At 43.1% G+C, this 25,445-nt stretch overlaps 1 protein-coding gene across 2 annotated transcripts; it reads left to right on the top strand.

Moving 5' to 3' along the window:
* The first annotated feature begins 2,072 nt into the window (after nucleotides 1–2,072).
* On the top strand, nucleotides 2,073–21,852 carry LOC129814846 (protein FAM210A-like). 2 transcript variants are annotated; one of them, XM_055867932.1, is made up of 4 exons: nucleotides 2,073–2,847; nucleotides 15,940–16,047; nucleotides 16,557–16,735; nucleotides 17,281–21,852. In XM_055867932.1, the coding sequence occupies exons 1-4, from the start codon at nucleotides 2,191–2,193 to the stop codon at nucleotides 17,498–17,500; spliced, it is 1,164 nt and encodes a 387-aa protein (XP_055723907.1). In that variant the 5' UTR covers nucleotides 2,073–2,190; the 3' UTR covers nucleotides 17,501–21,852. The 2 variants fall into 2 exon arrangements, with proteins under 2 accessions (XP_055723907.1, XP_055723908.1); XM_055867933.1 differs by lacking the exon at nucleotides 15,940–16,047.
* The last annotated feature ends 3,593 nt before the right edge of the window (nucleotides 21,853–25,445 follow it).

The raw sequence follows: 25,445 nt of genomic DNA, 5'->3' as shown, positions 1-25,445 counted from the left end.
TTCTACCTCCAAGCCTGAACCTCTAATCAAATGGCTACCCAGACTATTTGCATTTCCCCCCTCCCCTTATTTTACACCGCTGCTACTCTCTGTTGTTATCATCTCTGCCTAGTCACTTTAATAACTCTACCTACACGTACATATATATTATTACTTGTTACTTTTTTTTCTTATACGTATTTTTTAAAACTGCATTGTAGGTTAGGGGCTCGTAAGTAAGCATTTCACTGTAAGGTCTACACCTGTTGTATTCGGGGGGGGGGGGGTTTGATTTGAGTTCCACACTGCCTCTGGAAGCAAGGTCAGCACAAGAACTGTTCATCAGGAGCATCATGAAACGGGTTTCCATGGCCGAGCAGTCACACACAAGCCTAAGATCACCATGCGCAATGCCAAGCGTCGTCTGGAGTGGTGTAAAGCTTGCCGCCATTGGACGCTGGAGCAGAGTAAACACGTTCTCTGGACTGGGGAATCACGTTTTAGCAGTACGACAGACTAATCTGGGTTTGGCAGAGGCCAGGAGGACGCTACCTGCCCGAATGCTAGTGCCAACTGTAAAGTTTGGTGGAGGAGGAATAATGGTCTGGGGCTGTTTTTCATGGTTTGTGCTAGGCCCCTTAGTTCCAGTGAAGGGAAATATTAACGCTACAATGACTTCTAGATGATTCTGTGCTTTCAACTTTGTGGCAACAGTTTGGGGAAGGCCCTTCTTGTTTCAGCATGAAAATGCTCCCGTGCACAAAGCGAGGTCCATACAGAAATTGTTTCGAGATCGGCTGTAGAACTTGACTGGCCTGCACATTGCCCTGACCTCAATCCCATCGAACATCTTTGGGATGAATTGCAACGCCGACTGCGAACCAGGCCTAATCGGCCAACATCAGTGGCTGTTCTTGTGGCTGAATGGAAGCTAGTGTGAACGCTGCGTGTAACAAATCCGGTATCAGGATAAATAAAAAGCAAGGTCTGCTAACTTTCTTTAATTATGTTTAATTAACGCAAACAATAAATGGCAAATGCAATTTTCGTATATACGGGTTCACTGTATCTCCGCGCAGGGTAGAACAGGGAACTGGCAGGAAGTACGTAAACAGCTGTTCTTATACCGTGATGACGTAGTTCCAACGCGTCTGTTGGCCTATCACAGTAGAGGCTGAGCGCGGTTTAAACTTTGCCCAGCCTATGCTGGCACTCGGACTTGTCCAAGTCCCTTAGTGCTCTCCTCTGTCCGCATCTGGTTGTTGGGTAGATTACATCCGTCTTGTGTCTTCCCGTCGATTCTACACTCAAACAGTTCCTAATATGGTATTGTCCAGTGCTCTACCCTCCCTGGTTGGCTTAGAGATATGCACCCCTCCCCTCTCCAGATTGACCACAGCTTTTATGGCCTTTCACTCAATGTTGGTCAGTCTTTACACACATACATCTGTATTGTTTGTGTGTGTGTGTAACAAAACAACATTCATCTTCATACACTATAGCAGGCTATAGTGCATAAACATAAATCCTAACACTAGTCCCTGCATCAAAGTTCCAACATCTACTGGGAAGCCTTCCCAGAAGAGTAGAGGCTGTTATAGCAGCAAAGGGGGGCCAAACCAAACTCCACATTAATCCCCATGATTTAGAAATGAGACGTTCGATGAGCAGGTGTCCACATTCAATACAATAAGGTAGCGTGTTTCGCACTGGCTGAAAGTTGATTGCATTTGTGAGCGGAGGTGCCCCACGCTGTCTGACTCAGGTCTGAACAAATGTGATCTAGACTAATTAAGCACGCGTAGTAATTGTTAGAATTCTTTTTTCCCATGGAAAAGTGATTGCTTTTGATAAAAACGCTTTATCTGCCTTCCCAATGAAAATGACTTATATATTTCATGGAAAAGAGATGCTCTATGTTTATGGACAATGCACCTGCTGCCTTGTTGACAAAATGACCGAGCTGCGCAAATTATTGTTCGATTTGAGAAGTGCACTCCTCCCTCTCCGCTTTCGACTGATAACGTGACTGGGAACTGTTCAACCCGTCCCAGCGTAAAATAACTCACTTATTAGTACAGCGCTCACCTACATGCGGGCTCGTTATTGGTGGAGCCATGTCTGTGTCCTATTGGCTCTTGCACACACGACGTAATCAGAAGCGCGAGATGGACAGCAGTTGAGATCTAATTTTATTAGCGTCCTCAACAAATGTTTGTATTTTTTTTAATTAATCAGCTTTCCAGTCGGTGCTTTGTTTGTAGTTTGAGAGACATGTTTGTGTGTCGAGGAGCGAGGCTGTCGGCGAAGGCTTTGGAGCAGGGTTTCAACTCCACGACAGGGGCAGCGGCGCAACTTAAAACAAATAGACTAACGTTAGTTGACATTACCTGCACATTGCCATTACGTAACATCCATACATTCAAATGCTCCCGAGCTTTTTGTGGATATATCGGTGGTGGTGGTCGGGAAACGGATGATTCTGCACTTTCGCTCGATGGAAAGCGAGAAAAAAGGGAGAAGGACATGTTCTCCGTCAAGAACCGGGACTCTGTTCGTTTCATAATCACGCATCAGCAACAATTAACTCGAGGACATTTGGTTTCTTTAAATCTCTCCAACAAAAGTAATGTTGAAAGTTTATTCAGCCGTACACATAACGTCACTAGCTCAACGCTTTATCGGACGAATGGAGGCCAACGCTGGCAGAAGAAACTATACGTAGATGCACTTGAATCTGTGTTTACGTCTGGCGCCAATGTCTGCAATCATCAATTATATCCCACATTGGCTGTGCAAATGAGACATTTTTCCTCGGTTGCTGTTACTCCCAAACGGGTGGAGGACTCGCCCGCAGATCACAAAGTGGTAAATTCAACTTTGAATTGTATTTGTTTAAACAATGTGACATCGAATTTAAATTAACGATGTTTGACCATCAATCATGCCAGTGGTATAAAGTACTCAGTGGCAATTTTAGAATGAAAATCTCGGTGGGGCAAAAACATTTTTGGGCGAGATGCATGCCTGCAAATCTACTACACAACACTAAACACTACATTAATTGCACTATAACAGTGACAAACGGTGCCCACAATCTGTAAGGGCTTACATAAAGCTGTCCCAAAACCTTCCCACTGCCACATCTGGCTATCAGCGGAGCCTTGTCTGCAGCGAAACAGATCATTCCGCCTCATTTACTGCCTTGAAAAAAAAAACATTGCTGATATGGCTGACTTGCTTAATTAAACAAATGTAATTTCTACTTACAATTGACATGTACAAACTATGGCATAAGGGGACGACAAGCAGATAAGAGGCTATTCTTATTTTCGATTAAGACATTAATGAACGACCTAGGACAGACGTAGTCAATAACTATTTGTTAAACACTTTTGAAATGTACAGCGACAGAATTCAGAACATGGGCCATTCTTACAGTATTCTCCTTGTACACCAAGTCAGAACCATAGGATAAATACAGGGGGCATATAGGCAGACAATGGAAGTTCTTACAATGTTCAATGATTGCATTTCTCTAAAACAGGTTATAGGCTACATGTGCACCACATGTCAGAACAGTAGGTGAAATTTAAGTGGTAAAGGGACAAAATGATTAGGTTGAGGGACATGGAATAGCAACAGCTTACTACACAACATACACTTAGTATTACTTTCTTGCTACAGTATACCGTGCCTTTGGAAAGTATTCAGATCCCTTGACTTTTCTCAATTTGTTACGTTACAGCCTTATTCTAAAATTGATTAAATAGTTTTTTCCTCATCAATCTACACACTAGCCCTTAATGACAAAGCAAAACGTTTTTTTTCTTTATGTGCACAATTAAAAAAACTGAAATCACATTAAAATAAGTATTCAGACCCTTTACTCAGTACTTTGTTGAAGCATCTTTGGCAGCGATTACAACCTCAAGTCTTTTTTTGGTATGACACTACAAGCTTGGCACACCTGTATTGGGGAGTTTCTCCCATTCTTCTCTGCAGATCCTCTCGAGCTCTGTCAGGTTGGATGGGGAGCATTGCTGCACAGCTATTTTGGGGTTTAAGTCTGGGCTCTGTCTGGGCCACTCAAGGACATTCAGAGACTTGTCCTGAAGCCACTCCCGCATTGTCTTGGCTGTGTGCTAAGGGCCGTTGTCCTGTTGGAAGGTGAACCTTTCCCCCAGTTTGAGGTCTTGAGCGCTATGGAGCAGGTTTTCATCAAGGATCTCTCTAATTTGCTACGTTCGTCTTTCACTCAGTCCTGACTAGTCTCCCAGTCCCTGCCGCTGAAAAACATTCCCATAGCATGATGCTGCCAGCACTTTCCTTCACCGTAGGGATGGTGCCAGGTTTCCTCTTGTCGTGACGTTCGACATCCAGACAAAAGAGTTCAATCTTAATTTCATCAGACCAGAGAATCCTGTTTCTCATGGTCAGTCTTTAGCTGCCTTTTGGAAACTCCAAGTGGGCTGTCATGTGCCTTTTACTGAGGAGTGGCTTCTGTCTAGCCACTCTACCATAAAGGCCTGATTGGTGTAGTGCTGCAGAGATGGTTGTCCTTCTGGAATGTTCTGTCAGTGACCCTCACATTCTTGGTCACCTCCCTGACCAAGGCCCTTCTCTCCCGAATGCTCAGTCTGGCCAGGCAGCCAGCTCCAGGAAGTCTTGGGGGTTCCAATCGTCTTCCATTTAAGAACGATTGAGGCCACTGTGTTCATGGGACTTTCAATGCTGCAGAATTTTTTTTGTACCCTTCCCCAGATCTGTGCCTCGACACAATCCTGTCTCGGAGCTCTACAGACAATTCCTTCGACCTCATGGCTTGGTTTTTGCTCTGACATGCACTGTCAACAGTGGGACATAATATAGACAGGTGTGTGTCTTTTTCAAATCATGTCCAATCTATGGAATTTACCACAGGTGGACTCCAATCAATCAATCAAATTTTAGAAATCTCTCAATATTTTTTCACACAATTGTCCAGTGTTGGTGATTGTGTGCCACTGCAGCCGCTTCTTCTTGTTTTTTAGCTGATAGGCGTGAAACCCGGGTCGGTCGTCTGCTGCAATAGCCCATCTGTGTTCAAGGACCGACGTTCCGTGATGCCGTTCTGCACACCACTGTTGTACTGTGTGTTGCCTGCCTGTTAGCTTGCATGATTCTTGTCATTATCCTTTGAGATCTCAGCTAGCAGTTTTTGCCCACACAACTGCCGCTGACTGTATGTTTTTTGTTTGTCGCACCATTCTCGATAAACCCTAGACACTCTTGTGTGTGAAAATCCCAGGATGCCGGCCATTTCTGAAATAATGGAACCGGCGCACTCATTTTGTCCATTCTAATGTTCAATCAAACAGTAACTGGATGCCTGCTTTATATACAGTTGAAGTCGGAAGTTTACATACACTTACAGGCTGACTACACCGCTCGCGTCGCATGCACGAGCGTTGCAAAATACATTTAGAAATCTATATTATTCAATTATTCCACCCACACTGCTCGCGCGCACCAACAAGCGTCTGTGTTGCCAAGGGCTAAAATAGAAGTCAGTTCTATTTCTGACGCAGATTGCGCTGCAAGTCCTGCCTCTCCCATCTCCTCATTGGTTTATAGAAGCAAGTACCCACTGAAAGACGAACGAGGTCGGTGGGGGTAATGCACCTAATTTATGATCGCAATATAAAGTAAAGAGAAAAAAGGCCTGGAATGAGGAGAGATGACTAGAAACGATACGATTGTACGTTTTATGTGTGGATTAATTGTCGGAGTAGAGGACCTTGTGCATTTCAGGTAAAATAACAACTCAATCTTAATATTCCAGGACAAATTATCTAGCAACAGCAAGTGATCTAAATAGGACAAATTAGCAAGTGCAAGCTAGCTAGCTAAGTTGCCATATATGTTTAATGCTTTTTGACCTGTACCCAAATTAATGTAATTGGTTCAGAGTTTGTTTTGATATTTTAACCTGCGTTTCGTGATCACGTTTGGTGTCGGGGGACAAAATACATTTATGCACAATGGCGCACCCGTTTTGGGTTCCGTGTTAGGTTGGAGTCATTAAAACCTCTCCACAAATTTCTTGATAACAAACTATAGTTTTGGCAAGTCGGTTAGGACATCTACTTTGTGCGTGACACAAGTAATTTTTCCAACAATTGTTTATAGACAGATTATTTCACTTATAATTCACTGTATCACAATTCCAGTTGGTCAGAAGTTTACATACACTAAGTTGACTGTTTCTTTAAACAGCTTGGAAAATTGCCAAAAATGATGGCTCATGGTCATGGCTTTAGAAGCTTCTGATAGGCTAATTGACATCATTTGAGTCAATTGGAGGTGTACCTGTGGATGTATTTCAAGGCCTACCTTCAAACTCAGTGCCTCTTTGCTTGACCTCATGGGAAAATCAAAAGAAATCAGCCAGACCTCAGAAATAAAATTGGTTCATCCTTGGGAGCAATTTCCAAATGCCTGAAGGTGCCACGTTCATCTGTACAAAAAGTAGTACGCAAGTCTAAACACCATGGGACCACACTGCCGTCGTATCGCTCAGGAAGGAGATGTGTTCTGTCTACTAGAGATGAACGTACTTTGGTGTGAAAAGTGCAACTCAATACCAGAACAACAGCAACGGACCTTGTGAAGATGCTGAAGGAAACAGGTACAAAAGTATGTATATCCACAGTAAAACAAGTCCTATATCGACATAAACTGAAAGGCCGCTCGGCAAGGAAGAGGCCACTGCTCCAAAACAGCCATAAAAACGCCAGTTTGCAACTGCACTTGGGAACAAAGATAGTACTTTTTGGAGAAATGTCCTGTGGTCTGATGAAACAAAAATGGAACTGTCGGGCCATAGTGACCATCGTTATGTTTGGAGGAAAAGGTGGGAGGCTTTCAAGCCGAAGAACACCATCCCAACCGTGAAGCACGGGGGTGGCAGAATCATGTTGTGGGGGTGCTTTTCTGCAGGAGGGACTGGTGCACTTCACAAAATAGATGGCATCATGACGTAGGAAAATTGTGTATATATTGAAGCAACATCTCAAGAAGTCTGTCAGCAAGTTAAAGCTTGGTCGCAAATGTGTCTTCCAAATGGACAATGACCCCAAGCATACTTCCAAAGTTGTGGCCAAATGGCTTAAGGACAACAAAGTCAAGGTATTGGAGTGGCCATCACAAAGCCCTGACCTATTGCAGAATATCAGTCTGTCCCTGATGTTTTTCCTGTAGAGAAGTGGCTTCTTTGCTGCCCTTCTTGACACAAGGCCATCCTCCAAAACTCTTCGCCTCACTGTGCGTGCAGATGCACTCACAACTGCCTACTGCCATTCCTGAGAAAGCTCTGTACTGGTGGTGCCCCGATCCCGCAGCTGAATCAACTTTAGGAGACGGTCCTGACGCTTGCTGGACTTTCTTGGGCGCCCTGAAGCCTTCTTCACAACAATTGAACCGCCCTCCTTGAAGTTCTTGATGATCCGATAAATGGTTGATTTTAGGTGCAATCTTACTGGCAGCAATATCCTTGCCTGTGAAGCCCTTTTTGTGCAAAGCAATGATGACGGCACATGTTTCCTTTTAGGTAACCATGGTTGACAGAGGAAGAACAATGATTCCAAGCACCACCCTCCTTTTGAAGCTTCGTCTGTTATTCGAACTCAATCAGCATGACCGAGTGATCTCCAGCCTTGTCCTCGTCAACACTCACACCTGTGTTAACGAGAGAGTCACTGACATGTCAGCTGGTCCTTTTGTGGCAGGGCTGAAATGCAGTGGAAATGTTTTTTGGGGATTGAGTTCATTTGCATGGCAATGAGGGACTTTGCAATTAATTGCAATTCATCTGATCACTCTTCATAACATTCTGGAGTATATGCAAATTGCTATCATACAAACTGAGGCAGCAGACTTTGTGAAAATGAATATTTGTGTCATTCTCAAAACCTTTGGCCACAACTGTAATTGCTAAAATATACTTAAGTATCAAAAGGAAAAGTATAAATTATTTCGAATTCCGTGCCATTCTCAACTTTTGGCCACGACTGTGGTCATGTGGGTCGCACGTCAGCCAGGCTAATTTAGCTTATTCCATGAAGTTGTATAATTTATCAAACTTTTTCATTCCACAGTACTGCCCTGCTTCTATTCCCTTGACCAATGTTCACCTTATAGGCATGCAGATTTTAAAACAGGCCTATCCATGACATGGCAATGTTTTTTTTCTCCGTGCTTCAGTCAATCACTAGGCCTTCTCGTGTATTATGGTAATATTATGTTTTGTTTCCTTTCCACAATACTAATGAGTATCACAATACTGGTATCGTCCTGGCCCTAGTAACAAACCTCAGTTGGGTCACTTGCTACTGTCCTTGCTGTCACTGGCATACTATCATGTTCAGCTCAATGTTTTTCTCTGTCGTGTGGTGGTCAAAGCAAATGTGAAAACAGTCTGGTCAACCGCTCTCTCTCGCTCTCTCTCTTTTCGCTCTCTCTTCTCGTTCTCGCTCTCTCTTTTATCGCCCCCAGTTAATGTCACCTCTGCCGGCTCTTACCGACACCTACCAATGAGCCCTCCTTTTCGTTCCATTTCCTGTAACCAGTCCTCTCACCCACTGAGCACAGACAACGCTGTCCATGGACGTTGACATTTGGTGAGTCCAATCATAGATGTCTGTTTCACAAGTTTGGACAGTACAGTAAAGTAGAGTATATGTCAGTACAATACACAGTTTAGTACAGTAGAACACACTAGAGTATATAGTACAGTATAATCTACTGTCCTGAACTCTTCTATGCTGTACTCTACTGTGTTGTACTGTGTGTGTGATGTCCAAACTTGTGAAACAAGTCTATGATCGGTACAGATTTGGTCCGGGGACCAACCTAATTTGGTCTTGTTTGGGTGCGGAGCTCATTTGAATAATAGCCAGTGTGTAGAATAATACCCATACGTGCAAAGGAGGATATTACATGTTTTTTTTACATTTGTGTACCTCTTCAGGAAACATCACCTGAAGAGGACGGCATTCATAATGATGTTTTTCTGTATAGATCATAGAACCATGATGTCATTCTGTTACCGGGTGTTAGTTCACTTCACTTACTGTAGTTCAATAACTCAATGTGTCATATCATAGCTGACACCCAGTGTTCCCTCTAAGCTGCACGCGCGGCTCAGTAGCCCCAAGACTGCCGCGCAGAAATATCAGCCCACAGAGAGAAGCATGTGGCGGAAGAATCAGAATTAGTTGGGTAACATAGATAATTAAGATGTCTTATCTGCATAATATGCTTATGTGAGATACTTGTCATTAGAATGTATCCCTTTGGACTCTGGCGTTGGCAGTTGCACTTCCTCTCTCAGCTGGGGCTCAGTCACCTGGGGCCCAGAGAGGGGAGAAGTCAGGCTTGTCTTTCACATGTCCCTGGTGCTATGCAGAATATCAGAAGGAGAAGAGGACAGGAGGGAGCATTGTCTTCATACGTGAATGTGTCTTTACCTATTCTTAAACCATGTGAAGGGATGTTCTGATTTAATGGGGAACCAATTACTTGTCTCCACAATGTCTGTGTGCCAGTCACTCCTTACTTGGGCCTTGGGGACAATCAGGTTTGAGACAAGATGTGTGGGGTAGTGTCTGGAACCATTCTATGTCATCTCTGATGTTGCACTTATCCTGGGACAGTGTATGACCTAGAGGCTCACTCCCCTCAGTGAGCTTGTCCAGGCGTGTGGTCAAGAAGGGGTTTTACTTGAGATGGGAGTATCTGGAGTTGACAATGGATTCATGCCATAGAATGAGTTTGTTCTTTTGTGCTGTGAAGTACCAGGAATGAGATCGGAGTCTCGTCTTAGGGACCAAACTGAACGATAAGAACAGAATTTATAGCAAACGCTATCTTGCTGCGGGATATTGCTTTCTCATCGATCAAGTCTCACATTGTGACCCGTTCCATACATCTGTTATGTAGACTAGGGGGTGGTGGATCTTTGCCATAAAATATTTTAGTAGCCTTTGTGTCATGGCTCTCAACGAACCATCTGCAGGTGGTTCGTCGACCAGCCATCGCTATCGCAGTGCTCTCACTAATAAAGATTCAGTTTAAGTATAACTCTGACTTGTGTGATAAGTTTCTCTCCTCATTTCATAATACAGAAATGAACCACCATCAGCACGAGATTGAACTTCACTCAACGGTCACCAACCGTCGACTGATCCATCTCCAAGGAATTCCTAGTCGATCGCCAAACATTTCTGTAAAAAACCCAACGATAAAGCCTTGTGTTTCTATTTATACATATTTTTTTGTCTAGGACTGTTGGCGGTAGGGTGCACCCGATTCAGCTTCCCTGCACACCGGGTAGACGAACTGTTGTCATTTTGAACCATTTCATGTGTCTGAAGGCACAAACTCTGCCAAGTGCCCTACCGCTGGTCAACCAGGTGGCTCAGATAACCGTGCCTGCAGTAACGTAGCAGGCGTAAAAGAAAGCTACAGCAAAGTAGATACTGTGACATTTCAGAACGTTTAAAACCATGACTAGAGAGAGACTCAATGAATACAGCAAAGAGATGCTGTTCTTTTTTGAGTTCATGTTTAAGTTCTTACTCAGAACTGTCAACACTTTGTATTCAACACTTTTATAAGCCATAAAATGCACAATATTTCTATTTCCACTCTGCAGCAGTAATGAATGAGTAGGAAAGTGTATTTTGAAATACATATATTCTTTAAATGGCCAGAACAACAATGCATTGGCAGGGCAATTCAAGCAAAGCTAATATGCGGTTGTAATGTATTGGGCCTATAGCTTACTGCACAAACCTCATTGCTACAGTGCGGTTTTTAATTGGTTAATGTTGCATAGGCTTATGTTTAGGTCATGTTTAAAAGAAAATCTGAGTGGTATATCTCGGCTTGTATTTTGACGCGAAGTGATCTTGACTCAATGGTCGGTGATCACTATTCCGGAGTTCTCCCTGTTAACACTATCAACGTTTCCCTTTACTGTGGCAATTGTGTGACGCTATATTAGCCACTTTCAATGCAACATACCCAGACAAAATGTAGAGCCAGCTTGATGCGGACCTTGCCTAGTTATTTTCTACTCTCAGCCCCTCCTATTGGTCTAGGAATGAGTTGTTGCTCTGCCTGTGACACCCAGCAGGCGATATAGAACTCACCACTCTCACTCTGACTGGCAGTGGTACAATAACTTACACTCCAGCTTCCTTACTCTGTGTTTTATGATTTGCATCTTATTTGGTTCTTACCTTTTCACCTATTGGAACAAAGCTGCTTTATGTGTGTGAATATATCAAATTGTATTTGTCACATGTGCCGAATACAACAGTTGTAGTAGACCTTTTACAGTGAAATGCTATAAAAAAAACAATGCAGTTTTAAGAAAATTCAACAACAACAAAAAAGTTATAGCAAAAGTTATAGATAAGAAAAACAAATAATTAAAGAGCAGCAGTAAATAACAATAGTGGGGCTATATACAGGGGGTACCGGTACAGATTCAATGTGTGGGGGCACCGGTGTCGAGGTAATTGAGATAATTATGTACATGCAGGTAGGGTTGTTAAAGTGGCTATGCAGAGATAACAGAGCGCAGCAGCGTGGGGGGTGCAAATAGGCTGGGTAGCCATTTGATTAGCTGTCCAGGAGTCTTATGGCTTGGGGGTAGAAGCTGTTTAGAAGCCTCTTGGACCTAGACTTGGTGCTCCGGTACCGCTTGCCGTGTGGTAGCAGAGAGAACAGTTTATGACTAGGGTGGCTGGAGTCTTTGACGATTATTAGGTTCTTCCTCTGACACCGCCTGGTATAGAGGTCCTGGATGGCAGGAAGCTTGGCCCCGGTGATATACTGGGCCGTACGCACTACCCTCTGTAGTGCCTTGCGGTCGGAGTCTGGGCAGTTGCCATACCAGACAGTGATGCAACCCGTCAGGATGCTCTCGATGGTGCAGCTGTAAGATCTTTTGAGGATCTGAGGACCCAAATATTTTCAGTCTCCTGAGGGGGAATAGGTTTTGTCGTGCCCTCTTCACGAATATCTTGGTGTGCTTGGACCATGTTAGTTTGTTGTTGATGTGGACGCCAAGGAACTTGAAGCTCTCAACCTGTTCCACTACAGCCCCGTCGATGAGAATGGGGGCGTGCTCGGTCCTCTTTTTCCTGTAGTCCACAATCAACTCCTTTGTTTTGATCACATTGAGGGAGAGGTTGTTGTCCTTGCACCACACAGTCAGGTCTCTGATCACCTCCCTGTAGGCTGTCTCATCGTTGTTGTTGATCAGGCCTACCACTGTTGTGTCATCGGCAAACTTAATGATGGTGTTGGAGTTGGGCCTGGCCGTGCAGTCATGAGTGAAGAGGGAGTACAGGAGGGAACTGAGCACGCACCACTGAGGGGGCCCCCGTGTTGAGGATCAGTGTGGCGGATATGTTGTTACCTACCCTTACCACCTGGGGGCGGCCCGTCAGGAAGTCTAGAATCCAGTTGCAGAGGGAGGTGTTTAGTCCCAGGGTCCTTAGCTTAGTGATGAGCTTTGAGGGCACTATGGTGTTGAACGCTGAGCTGTAGTCAATGAATAGCATTCTCACATAGGTGTTCCTTTTGACCAGGTGGGAAAGGTCAGTGTGGAGTGTAATAGAGATTGCATCATCTGTGGATCTGTTTGTGTGGTATGCAAATTGGAGTGGGTCTAGGGTTTCTGGGATAATATTGTAGATGTGAGCCATGACCAGCCTTTCAAAGCATTTAATGTCTACAGATGTGAGTGCTATGGGTCGGTAGTCATTTAGGCAGGTTACCTTAGTGTTCTTGTGCACAGGGACTATGGTTGTCTGCTTGAAACATGTTGGTATTACAGACTCAGACAGGGAGAGGTTGAAAATGTCAGTGAGAACACTTCCAGTTTGTCAGCGCATGCTCGGAGTACACATCCTGGTTATCCGTCTGGCCCAGCGGCCTTGTGAATGTTGACCTGTTTAAAGGTCTTACTCGCATCGGCTGCGGAGAGCGGGATCACACAGTAATCCGGAACAGTTGATGCTCTCATGCATGTTTCAGTGTTACTTGCCTCGAAGCGAGCATAGAAGTTATTTAGCTCGTCTGGTAGGCTCGTGTCACTGGGCATCTCTTGGTTGTGCTTCCCTTTTGTAGTCTGTAATAGTTTGCAAGCCCTGCCACATCCGAAGAGCATTGGAGCCGGTGTAGTAAGATTCGATCTTAGTCCTGTATTGTTGCTTTGCCTGTTTGATGGAGGGCATAGCGGTATTTCTTAAAAGCTTCCGGGTTAGAGTCCCGCTCCTTGAAGCGGCAGCTCTACCCTTTAGCTCAGTGCGACTGTTGCCTATAATCCATGGCTTCTGGTTGGGGTAGACGTCCTCGATGTACTTATTGATAAAGCCAGTGACTGATGTGGTGTACTCCTCAATGCCATCAGAAGAATCCCAGAACATATTCCAGTCTGTAGTAGAAAACCAGTCCTGTAGTTTAGCATCTGCTTCATCTGACCACTTTTTTTATAGACCGAGTCACTGGTGCTTCCTGCTTTAATTTTTGCTAGTAAGCAGGAATCAGGAGGATAGCGTTATGGTTAGATTTGCAAAATGGAGGGCGAGTGAGAGCATTGTACGCATCTCTGTGTGTGGAGTAGAGGTGGTCTAGAACTGTTATACCTCTGCTTGCACATTTAACATGTTGATAGAAATTCGTTAAAACTGATTTAAGTTTCCCTGCATTAAAGTCACCGGACACTAGGGACGCCGCCTCTGGATGAGCGTTTTCCTGTTTGCTTATGGCCGTATACAGCTCATTAGTGCGGTTTTAGTTCCAACCTCGCTCTGTGGTGGTATATAGACAGTTATGGAAAAAAACAGATGTAAATTCTCTGGGTAAATAGTGAGGTCTGCAGCTTATCATAAGATACTCCACCTCGGGCGAGCAAAACTTTGAGACTTCCTTAGATATCATGCAACGACAGTTGTTTACATAAATGCATAGACCCCCGCCCCGTGTCTTACCAGAGGCTGCTGTTCTGTCCTGCCGATAGAGCTGGCATGTTATACACTATGTTCTTAATGTCATCGTTCATCCACGACTCTGTGAAGCATAAAATATAACCGTTTTTAATGTCCCGTTGGTAGGATATACGTGCTTTCAGTTTGTCACAATTATTTTCTAGCGGTTGAAAGGTCGCTAGCAGAACGGAGGGCAAGGGCAGATTAGCCACTCGTCGCCTGGTCCTCACAAGGCACCCTGATCTTTTGCCTCAATCTACGTTTCCTTCTCCAGCGAATCCACGGGCATTGTGGCCTGGTCAGGTGTCAACAGTATATCCCTCACGTCCGACTCATTGAAGCAAAACTCTTCGTTCAGTTTGAGGTGAGAAATCCCAGTTCTGATGTCCAGAAGCTATTTTCGGGTCACTATGTCTATCCTATAATACCTCTGTATTCCGTGCCAATAATACAGATTGACACTCTACCGCCCCTACTATATGTAATCTTTGGAAGTGTGTGTGTTCTCCCCATGCCCTGCATGCCGCTGTACATGTAATTATCCTACAGATAGTCTCTAATCTCCCCCTCCTGTTCATCCGAGTGTGTCTGTGGCCCGGGGTCACAGACAAAGAGTAATCACAGCCCCGCGTCATGTCTCGTGAGTGGAGCACCAGCTCTCGCTCTCTCACTCTCGTTCTCTTGTTCTTCCCCCCCCAGTAGATTACATGAATAACACAACACTTCTCCAGGCAGACTCCGTCTAATTAGCTGACTCAGTAGTACACTGATTCAGCTTTCAATAGTCTGCAGTAACCTTGCATGAGTAGTGTGTCCAGGCTCGGTCAGGACCCCGTAGGTTTAATGAATGGTTAGGAAGGATGCTGTGGGTTATTATTCAACATATTGACTATTGTATGATGCATATACAGTTGTGGTCGGAAGTTTACATACACCTTAGCCAAATACATTTAAAGCGTTTTTCACAGTTCTTGACATTTAATCCTAGTAAAAGTTCCCTGTCTTAGGTCAGTTAGGATCACCACTTTATTTTCAGAATGTGAAATGTCAGAATAATAGTTGACAGAATGATTTATTTCAGCTTTTATTTCTTTCGTATTCCCAGTGGGTCAGAAGTTTACATACACTCAATTAGTATTTGGTAGCATTGCCTTCAAATTGTTTGACTTGGGTCAAATGTTTCGGGTAGCCTTACACAAGCCTGGGTGAATTTTGGCCCATTCCTCCTGACAGAGCTGGTGTAACTGAGTCAGGTTTGTAGGCCTCCTTGCTCGCACACGCTTTTTCAGTTCTGCCCACAAATGTTCTATAGGATTGAGGTCAGGGCTTTGTGATGGCCACTCCAATACCTTGACTTTGTTGTCCTTAAGACATTTTGCTACAACTTTGGAAGTTTGCTTGGGGTTATTGTCCATTTGGAAGACCCATTTGCGACCAAGCTTTAACTTTCTGACTGATGTCTTGAGATGTTGCTTCAATATATCCACATCATTTTCCTTCCTCATGAAGCCATATATTTTGTGAAGTGTACCAGTCCCTCCTATGGCCAAACAGTTATATTTTTGTTTCATCAGACCACAGGACATTTCTCCAGAAAGTACGATCTTTGTCCCCATGTGCAGTTGCAAACCGTAGTCTGGCTTTTTTTATGGCGGTTTTGGAGTAGGGGCTTCTTCCTTGCTGAGCGGCCTTTCAGGTTATGTCGATATAGGACTCGTTTTACTGTGGATATAGATACTTTTGTACCCGTTTCCTCCAGCATCTTCACAAGGTCCTTTGCTTTTGTTCTGGGATTGATTTGCACTTTTCGCACCAAAGTAAGTTCATCTCTAGGAGACAACGCGTTTCCTTCCTGAGCGGTATGACGGCTGCATGGTCCCATGGTGTTTATACTTCCGTACTATTGTTTGTACAGATGAATGTGGTGCCTTCAGGCGTTTGGAAATTGCTCTCAAGGATGAACCAAACTTGTGGAGGTCTACAATGTCCCATGATGTCAAGCAAAGAGGCACTGAGTTTGAAGGTAGGCCTTGAAATACATCCACAGGTACACCTCCAATTGACTCAAATGATATCAATTAGCTTGTAAGAAGCTTCTAATGCCATGACATAATTTTGGGGAATTTTCCAAGCTGTTTAAAGAAACAGTCAATTTAGTATATGTAAACTTCTGACCCACTGGAATTGTGATAGTGAATTATAAGTGAAATAATCTGTCTAAACAATTGTTCGAAAAATGTATTGTGTCATGCACAAAGTAGATGTCCTATCCGACTTGCCAAACTATAGTTTGTTAACAAGAAATTTGTGGAGTGGTTGAAAAACAAGTTTTAATGACTCCAACCTAAGTGCATGTAAACTTCCAACTTCAACTGTAAATTTCATTAATACTTTTTGAATTTGACTTTTATATGTGGAACCAGGATTGATCTTCCTTGTCCAGGGCTCACTTAAACTTTAAATCTCAATGTGACTTCCCTGAGTTTAATTAAAGGATAAATACAAAATTATATCTCTCTCTGACCCAACCAGAACCAGACTCCAAAGCAGGCCTCAGCCAAAGTCCCTGAGGTACCGGAGCCTGAGGAGGACAAACCTAACAAGACCCAGCAGCTGAAGAAGATCTTTAAGGAGTACGGAGCTGTAGGAGTCTCCTTCCACATATGTATGTCCCTCATGTCTCTGGGCATGTTCTACCTCACTGTGTCCAGGTACTGTATGTTGCAAGACTTCAACAGTATTTATCACATATACAAAAACATTATATTTGTCTTCCTAGTTGACATGGCTTGATTGACAGTTGGCTGAATACCCGAGGGATTATCAGCCAGCTCACCGATCTCCCCTGATAGCTGTAATAGCCCTTGGATTCAACGCCCTCCTGGCACACCCAGCGCTACAGTTCACTAACACACCGCATAATTGTTGTGGGAGAGACGCGGACATACTGAAATGGCATCATGTTCCCTATAGTGCTCTGTTGGTACATTGCAGTGCACCATGTAGGGAATAGGGAGCCATTTTAGACGTAGTTAGAAGATAAGTGTAGAGCAGCATTCTAATGGGATGAACCATTAGAGACCATTTTGATACATTTGATGACTTAATAGTTTATTTCTTCACAAAGCCTTTCAGTAATCTGCGTCTTTGAGGTGCAAGTTAGCAAGATCCTACAATTGCTTTGAGGGCCATGTTGAAATCCTGTCCAATGCTAAAGTTATATGGCTCCCTCTGGTATGTGTGTTCCTCTCCACAGTGGGATCGACATGGCTGAGATCCTGTACAAGATGGGATTCAGTGAATCTCTGGTTCAGTCCAAGTTGGCGGCGGGTACCAGTACGTTTGTCCTGGCGTACGCCATCCACAAGCTGTTTGCTCCGCTCCGTATCAGCATCACTGTGTTATCAGTGCCTCTTCTTGTACGATACCTCAGAAAGAGTGGCCTCTTCAAGGCACCCGACTCGCCTACACACTGAGTGGCTGAGACACCAACCTCCATTAACTTCGATAACGGAGACTTTCCAAATATGACCATTACCATTTCTGGGATCAGGAGGGAATAAGCGTGAGAAATTCTTCCAACCGTCTAATTTTTCAACTGGAATTTCTGCAGGAGAAAAAACAGAACCAACCAAGGCTGACTTTTAACCCACCTGTAGGTCAGTGGCGGTCTGTGCCATTTAAGATGAGGGAGGATGATTTTTAAAATGTATTTCTTATGAGCATGGCCTTGTTTCTATTACGGTATGTTGGATGACTGTCATTCATATTCCATTCACCCAGCTCAATGTAACATTGATAGGTTTAGGCTACTACAAGATACTCAAAATGTCCCTGTACCCATCATGAGATTGCTACAACCTATCTTATGAAAAGTTTACATTGAATCTTCATCAAGATCATTTTTAGTAATCATGGTGAGACTGTAACATATTCAATATCACCGTGAACTCTCGTGCCTGCATCTAGCTGATCTAGGGTGTAATCATTAGTCAAACAGTTGCAAACGAGAGTTTCTATTGCACAAATTCAGGTATGTTTATCCCCACTCAATTTAAGAAACGTTTTTCAACAGAATTGGTGGAATGAATACACCCCTGATCACACGCAAACACAATTCACTTTCATACCAGCCATATACAAACAGCATGATCACTTTGGTCATTGTATATTGTGCATTCGGAAGGTTTTCAGACCCTTGACTTTTTCCTAATTTTGTCACGTTACAGCCTTCTAAAATAGAGCAATTATTTTTTGCCTCATCAATCTACACACTACGCCATAATGACAAACCAAAAGCAGGTTTTTAGAATTTTTTGCAAATGTATTAAAAATAAAAAACTAACATTTACATAAGTATGCAGACCCTTTACTCAGTACTTTGTTGAAGCACCTTTGGCAGAGATTACCGCCTCGAGTCTTCTTGGGTATGACCACTATTTTCAGGTCTCTCCAGAGATGTTCGATCGGGGTTAAGTCCGGGTTCTGGCTGGACCACTCAAGGACATTCAGAGACTTGTCCTGACGCCACTCCTGCGTTGTCTTGGCTGTGTGCTTAGGGTCACTGTCCTGTTGGAAGGTGAACCTTCGCCCCAGTCTGACGTCTGTTGTGGAAATTCTAATCAATGAGGAGGAGAGACAGGGTCAATCACCAATCAGGATATTACTTTATTCAAAACGTATTAATAGAGAAAATATAGAGCAATAACGAGGGATGGTTGTCGGGGGTTGGGTTGAGAGCACTGAGAACGAATACAAACACCTTTTTATAACAAAGATACACCCCCTTGGTCTACATTACAAACAACAGATGTGTGGAATGGGTCACAAGGTTAGGATTTGTATAAAACAAATATATGCTGTAAAGATGTGCTCATTGTGTGGAAATCAGGTTCTGGCCCCTAAAACAAGGTTCCTCTCATCATTATCCATACCCGAGTCCTCTCCACCCAGGTACCTCCTGGCACAGAAACACCAACTCAGTCCGAGAGATGACAAAACCATCATTAATCAGTTGCTAGAGTTAAATCTCAGAAGCTCCTCTCAGTTCACACAGACACGATAGAGTTCTAAGAACCCTATTCTGTTTCATAAAAAAAACGTTTGATGCGATAACAGTATTATAACAATCTTGTAATTTCTCCATGATACGTCCTGAGCGCTCTGCAAGCAGGTTTTCATCAAGGGTCTCTCTGTACTTTGCTCCGTTCATCTTTCGCTCGATCCTGACTAGTCTCCCAGTACCTGCCGCTGAAAAACATCCCCACAGCATGATGCTGCTACCACCATGCTTCACCGTAAGGATGGTGCCAGGTTTCCTTCAGACCGGCCGCTTGGTATTCAGGCCAAATATTTTAATCTTGGTTTCATCAGACCAGAGAATCTTGTTTCTCATGGTCTGAGAGTCCTTTAGGTGCCTATTGCCTAACTCCAAGTGGGCTGTCAACTGCCTATTACTGAGTGGCTTCCGTCTGGCTACTTTACCATAAAAGCCTGATTGGTGGAGTACTGCAGAGATGGTTGTCCTTCTGGAAGGTTCTTCCATCTCCACAGGGGACCTCTGGAGCTCTGTCGGAGTGAACATCAGGTTCTTGGTCACCTCTCTGACCACGGCCCTTCTCCCCCTATTGCCAGCTCTATGAAGAGTCTTGGTGGTTCCAAACTTCTTCCATTTAATAATGATTGAGGACGCTGTTCTTAGGGACCTTCAATGCTGCATAATTGTTTGGTACCCTTCCCCAGATCTGTGCCTCGAAACAATCCTGTCTCGGAGCTCTACGGACAATTCCTTTTGACCTCATGTCTTGGTTTTTGCTCTGACATGCACTGTCAAATGTGGGACTAAATCTTGTCCAATCAATTGAAACTACCGCAGGTGGACTCTAATCAAGTTATAGAAACATCTCAACGATGATCAATGGAATCAGGATGCACCTGAGCTCATTTTTGAGTCTCATAGCAAAGCGTTTAAATACTTATGTAAATACATTCTAAAAACCTGTTTTCGCTTTGTCATTATGGGGTATTGTGTGTAGATTGATGAAAATAAAGAATAACATGCTGACTAGACTAATTGATTTTGTTCACCCACACCAGATGCGATCAGGTCACGCAGGTTGAAATATCAAATGAAACTCTGAACCAATTATATACATTTTGGGACGGGTCGAAAAGCATTTAACATTTTATGGCAATTTAGCTAACTACCTTGCTGTTGCTAGCAAATTTGTCCTGGGATATAAACAGTTTTTTTTTTTACCTGAAATACACAAGGTCCTCTACTCCGACAATTAATCCACAGATTAAACTGTAAACCGAATTTGTTTCTAGTAATCACTCCTTCCTTCAGGCTTCTTTTTCTTCTTTGGACTTTATATGGCAGTTGGCAGCCAACTTTAAGGTGCATTACCTCAACCAACTGGATTCTGGACCTCAATTCATCTTTCAATCACCCACGTGGGTATATGCACCTAAAAACCAATGAGGAGATGGGAGAGGCAGGTCTTGCAGCGCGTTGAGCGTCACAAATAGAACCAGGTTCTATTTTAGCGCCTGGCTACGCAGACGCTCGTAAGCAGTGTGAGTGCAATGATTGAATAACATTTATGGTGAGCATGTAAGGCTGTAATGTAACAAAATGTGTAAAAAGTCAAGGGGTCTAAATACTTTCCGAATGTGGTGTGTACATAATTCCTTCTCGAACTATCTATGCGCTCTCCCCCTCTCACCTCTTCCCTTCGCGTGTGGACTTCAGTGCACAACACATCAACTTGCCAAACCTTCATATCATGACCGCTAACCATTACACACAGCCTACATTGTTGTCACCTCATAGTTAACATACCTACTAGAACTAACGTGTTATTAAACCCGCTAGCTACAATCACGCAGTGTAGTCAGAAAGCAGTTTAGCAGTTGCACCGGTGGGACCCTGTGGCAATAAATGAATAAAACCAAAATCTTACTTTAACTTGGAAGAGTTCCAGTGTTGGATAGCCAGCTAGCTAACGTAGCATACCTTTGTTTGAGTAGGCTAAACTGGCTAGCTGCATTCAACTAGCTAACTGAATGTTTAAAATAATACAACCAAATATAGCTAGCTCTTTCTCTCTCTTGCTTTATTTTTTAATATATGAATTTGTTCAAAACTGTTCAACTATTGTCTTTCTCTCTGAGTCAACTACTCACCACATTTTATGCACTGCAGTAGCTTATGCTTTCAGTACTAGATTTATTCTCTGATCCTTTGATTGGTTGGACATGTCAGTTCATGCTGCAAGCGCTCTGAGAGGTTGAAGGACATCCTCCGGAAGTCGTCATAATCACTGTGTAAGTCTATGGAAGGGGGTGAGAACCATGAGCCTCCTAGGTTTTGCATTGAAGTCAATATACCCAGAGAATGACAGAAGCTAGCTGTCCTCTGGCTACACCATGATGCCACCCTACAGAGTGCTGCTGATGGTATTGTAGACCATTGCAAAACTGTATTAATAAATTGTTTGGTGACGTGAATATATTTCTCATAGTTTTATCTAAAAAGGTTAACTTTGTTTCGCTATTTGTATTTTTATGAAATTCTTTGAGGATGCTCGTCCCCTTACTCCGAGGAGCCTCCACTGCTGTAAATATCCCTATTCGTTTCCTTTACAAACTAAAGTACAGTAGTTGGTCCTCAATACGTATGTTTTAAGATTCTATGCAGTTGTCATTGTGTTTTCATGCCGTTGTGTTTTACCTTACCTCCTGCTTCTTGTTTTGCAACATAAGTAAGTAAAGTGCCATGTCTGTCTGAATTATTGTAATAAAATATGAAAGAAAGTAATATGAATTCACTGTTACAGGTTTATCATTTATTTTAAAGTGATATAAATTGAGTTGAAATTCATCCACTCATGACCATAAATAAAAAGACAACAAAAGGGCCATCTGTCTTAGATATATTTATTTACAATCATATTGAACCAGTGGCACTGGATGAAGTTTATCAGGGACTTTCTGAATCATACTAGAATCTATTCTAAACCCTACCTTGAAGTTCAGAATGTTCTAAGGAATGGTCTAAATAATCTTTTTTTAGGAATAGGAGTTGTGGATACAGGTTGGTCGGTCAGTCAGCATCTCTTTGTGCTGTGAAGGTTCTCTACTGTGAAGGTTCTCTACTGGGAAGGTTCGTAAAAAAGCTGATCACTCACCTCCACTGACTGGTCTTACTGTTAGCTGAGTAGCCATGTTCTTTTCAGTTCTAGGTGAACGATTCAGCAGAAATATTTAGGTTACCTTCTCTTAACTCTCCCCCTTGTCATTTAGCCTGGAAATGCATATGCTCTGTTAAACAGCGGTTTGGGTTCCAGACTATTTGTAATTAAGGAGAACTGTTGTGTCCAATGCAAGTTCTTGTCCTATTATCTCTGTATGAAGTAAGGATTTATTGGGATATTTGTAGCCTTCCATATAATTGTGTGATTTTTGGGAGGGAATTGATTGGAATATATTTTTTTCTATGTGGGTTTTTATTGCAGTAAAATGTTGTCATAAAACATTTTATTCTGACTAAGTAGCTCTGGATAAGAGTCTGCTAAAGGACAAACATAATTTATACAAAATGTGTAATAAAAAAAACATTGTCAAGATTACAGCCATGATTATAATATGGATGAAATATGGCTGCTCTTAAAGGAAAGCATGTGCACACAGTCAAATACCACCAAGAGCCACACGGTGGCGCTCCTGAACTACAAATCATTCTGTTTCCGTCCTTTATGGATGCAATGATGGTACTATCAAGAGCTTTACTGCGTCTCAGCACAGCGAACAGCATTTATTAAAACCTCATTCATTTAACCAAGACTGTTCAAATACCATCCAGAGCTGCAACTTGTTTAAAAGGAAACGTTTCTCTTGAAAATGCCCTAAATATCTTCTTTAAAAAAAAATATACACTTAATTCATCTCAATGGCCCCGTAACATATTCAGCTTGCACATGCACAACAGTTGTGATACCACAGATAACGTTGATGACTTTTGTCTGCACAAACATTTTAGATTTTTTTTGCAGGCTTCTTCCGCTCAACCCTAAAGCATTTTGGTTATAGCCCCTGTTCTACCAGGTCAGGTCTTCAAGAGGTTCTCATTCTATTGCTTCCCATTAAGGTTTCATAGGTCAGGGGAAAAGGGAAACCAGCAGCCCTGTCTGACTCTGTACCCCCCCCCCCCCCCCCCTAATAACCACTATTGTACTCACCTGTCTTGGACCTGAGTTTAAATAATGTATAGTGTATTCAGACTTATATAATAAAAAATAAAAAGCTTTGTCCATTTACAGTAGGGAAATATGAACAATTTGTTTATTCAACTAGGCAAGTCAGTTAGAACAAATTCTTATTTACAATGACAATGAAGTGCCAGACAGTTATCAGTCTCAGGTAAATGTATAGGGCTCAAGCAGCTTGAACACAGGCATTTACAGTACATGCGCACGCAGACAGGCGCGCGCACACACACACACACACTCGAGGCTCATTATCTGGGCCGAGGAGGACTCTTAGTTGCCATCACCTCACCATCCCCTGGATGTCCCCCATGGCTATGAACAAATTGGTGACAGCTAGGCAGGAAGGCAGCACTTCTAACCACACTGGCAGGCTGTTCTAGCTAGCCTCTTTCCCTCTTGCTCCGTTCTCTCCCTTCCCTGTCTCTCATCTCTTTCTCCCTCTCTTTCCCTTTCTCTCTCCCCCCTCTCTCTGAGGAGCAGGTCAACTCCCTGGGTACTCTATAATAATCACCCCTAGCTGAGTCCCAGATGAGTCCAGTTGTGATGAGGATTTAATGACATAAACACTGTTGTTGGCACAGTATGAATGCTGCCTGCCACCCACAACATTATCTACCTGTATGAGACCCAGCTTGCGTTCCAAATGGCTCCCTATGTGGTGCACTACAGCCCCAGTGTGAATTGTCCTCTCAGAGTCTGAATAGAAAGTCAACAATTCAACAAGTCTCACTACTTGCAGCAGGATCTCTGAGCAGCAGAGCCGGCTCTACAGTGAGGAGCTGAGCACTCTTTCTCCCTTTATCTCTTCCTTTGTCTCACTTCTTCTGTCTCCTCTCTCTCTCCCTTCCTTCCGCATGCTCCTTTTCTCTCTCTCCCACTCGCTCCCTTTCTCTCCGCCCCCCACATTCTCTCTCTCTGTTAAGTTTAGCGGCTGTAGCGGATGGTGGAGTCAACCTGGCTGTGCTGTCAACTGTCTTCCTTCATCATGACGAGGCTCAGTTGCCATAGAGGCCACAGAATACTGGGATTGAGACAGTGATGGTTAGAACTCAGAGCAGCTACATCTTATTATTTTAAAAACAGGAGCTTCTGCCAGTCTCAAATAGATTTATTTATTTTTCATTCATTGCATTCCCCTCTCACATTTTCCTCTGGGTTTTTTGCAAGAGTGTGGCAGTTTATAGTAGAAGGAAGGCTGGGTTGGAGAGGTAGGAGACTGTTCCAGCTTTGAAAGAGGTAGAAAAGTATATAACGTAAGGTCACAACCTGTCACAGTATTTTTGACAGTTGGTGGATTGGTGTTTATTTGGGCTGTGTCATCAACTGAGGTGAATCTAGTAATTACCTGTGATGGCTGGCCTGATAACAATTTCGTTGGGGCTCGATGTTTGTTTCCCCTCAGTTCCAGTCAATTCAGGAAGTACATTGAAATTTGATTCATGAATTGAAAACACCTCGAAAAACAATGTTCATTTTTCAAATCAATTCATGAGTTGAGTTTGTATTAATTCCTTGAATTGACTGAATTGAAATGGCACTGACTCTAACCATGTTAGAATGTACCTTAATCCTGTCCAGCCAGTAGGTGCAGAGCTCTGCTGTGTGCTGTTCGGTTGATGGCGCTGGTGGCTAAAACCTTCAGCTTTAAAACGAACCCTTCTCAAACACTGTGGAAAGCAAACAGACAGACAATTTCTTTCAATTAGCCCAAGCAGGCCAGCCCAATAAATTTTAGTTTGTACCTTCAGACGAAAGGGCCCTGTTGTGCGTCCGGGACCAAATTATGACTAATGGCTGTTGGGGAGCTGCTGAGCTGATCTTCCACTCCTCTGCTCTCTTTCTTTCTCACCTTCTCTCTCCCTCTTTCTCGTTCTCCTCTCTCCGTCTCTCTCTGTGTCTCTCTCTGTGTCTCTCTCTGTCTGTCAAATTCAGATTGCTTTATTGGCATGAAATACAATTGATAGATATTGCCAGAGCAGTAGTGGTACAGCATTTCAGTAAATACAGTAAAATACAATGAGCTTAATAATATTGTGTATATATATTAATGTATACAAGTACAACACTACTGCTGTTTTATTGTGTAATCTACTACCGATTTAAATAAGGTTCTAAAAAGAGAGACAGCTCATAAATAAACAACTAAATG

This window comes from Salvelinus fontinalis, chromosome 18 (genome assembly GCF_029448725.1).
Source record: "Salvelinus fontinalis isolate EN_2023a chromosome 18, ASM2944872v1, whole genome shotgun sequence".
In the NCBI taxonomy this organism is placed as follows: Eukaryota; Metazoa; Chordata; class Actinopteri; order Salmoniformes; family Salmonidae; genus Salvelinus; species Salvelinus fontinalis.
Note: the sequence above shows the minus strand (reverse complement) of the source record. Positions and strands in the feature narration are given on the sequence as shown.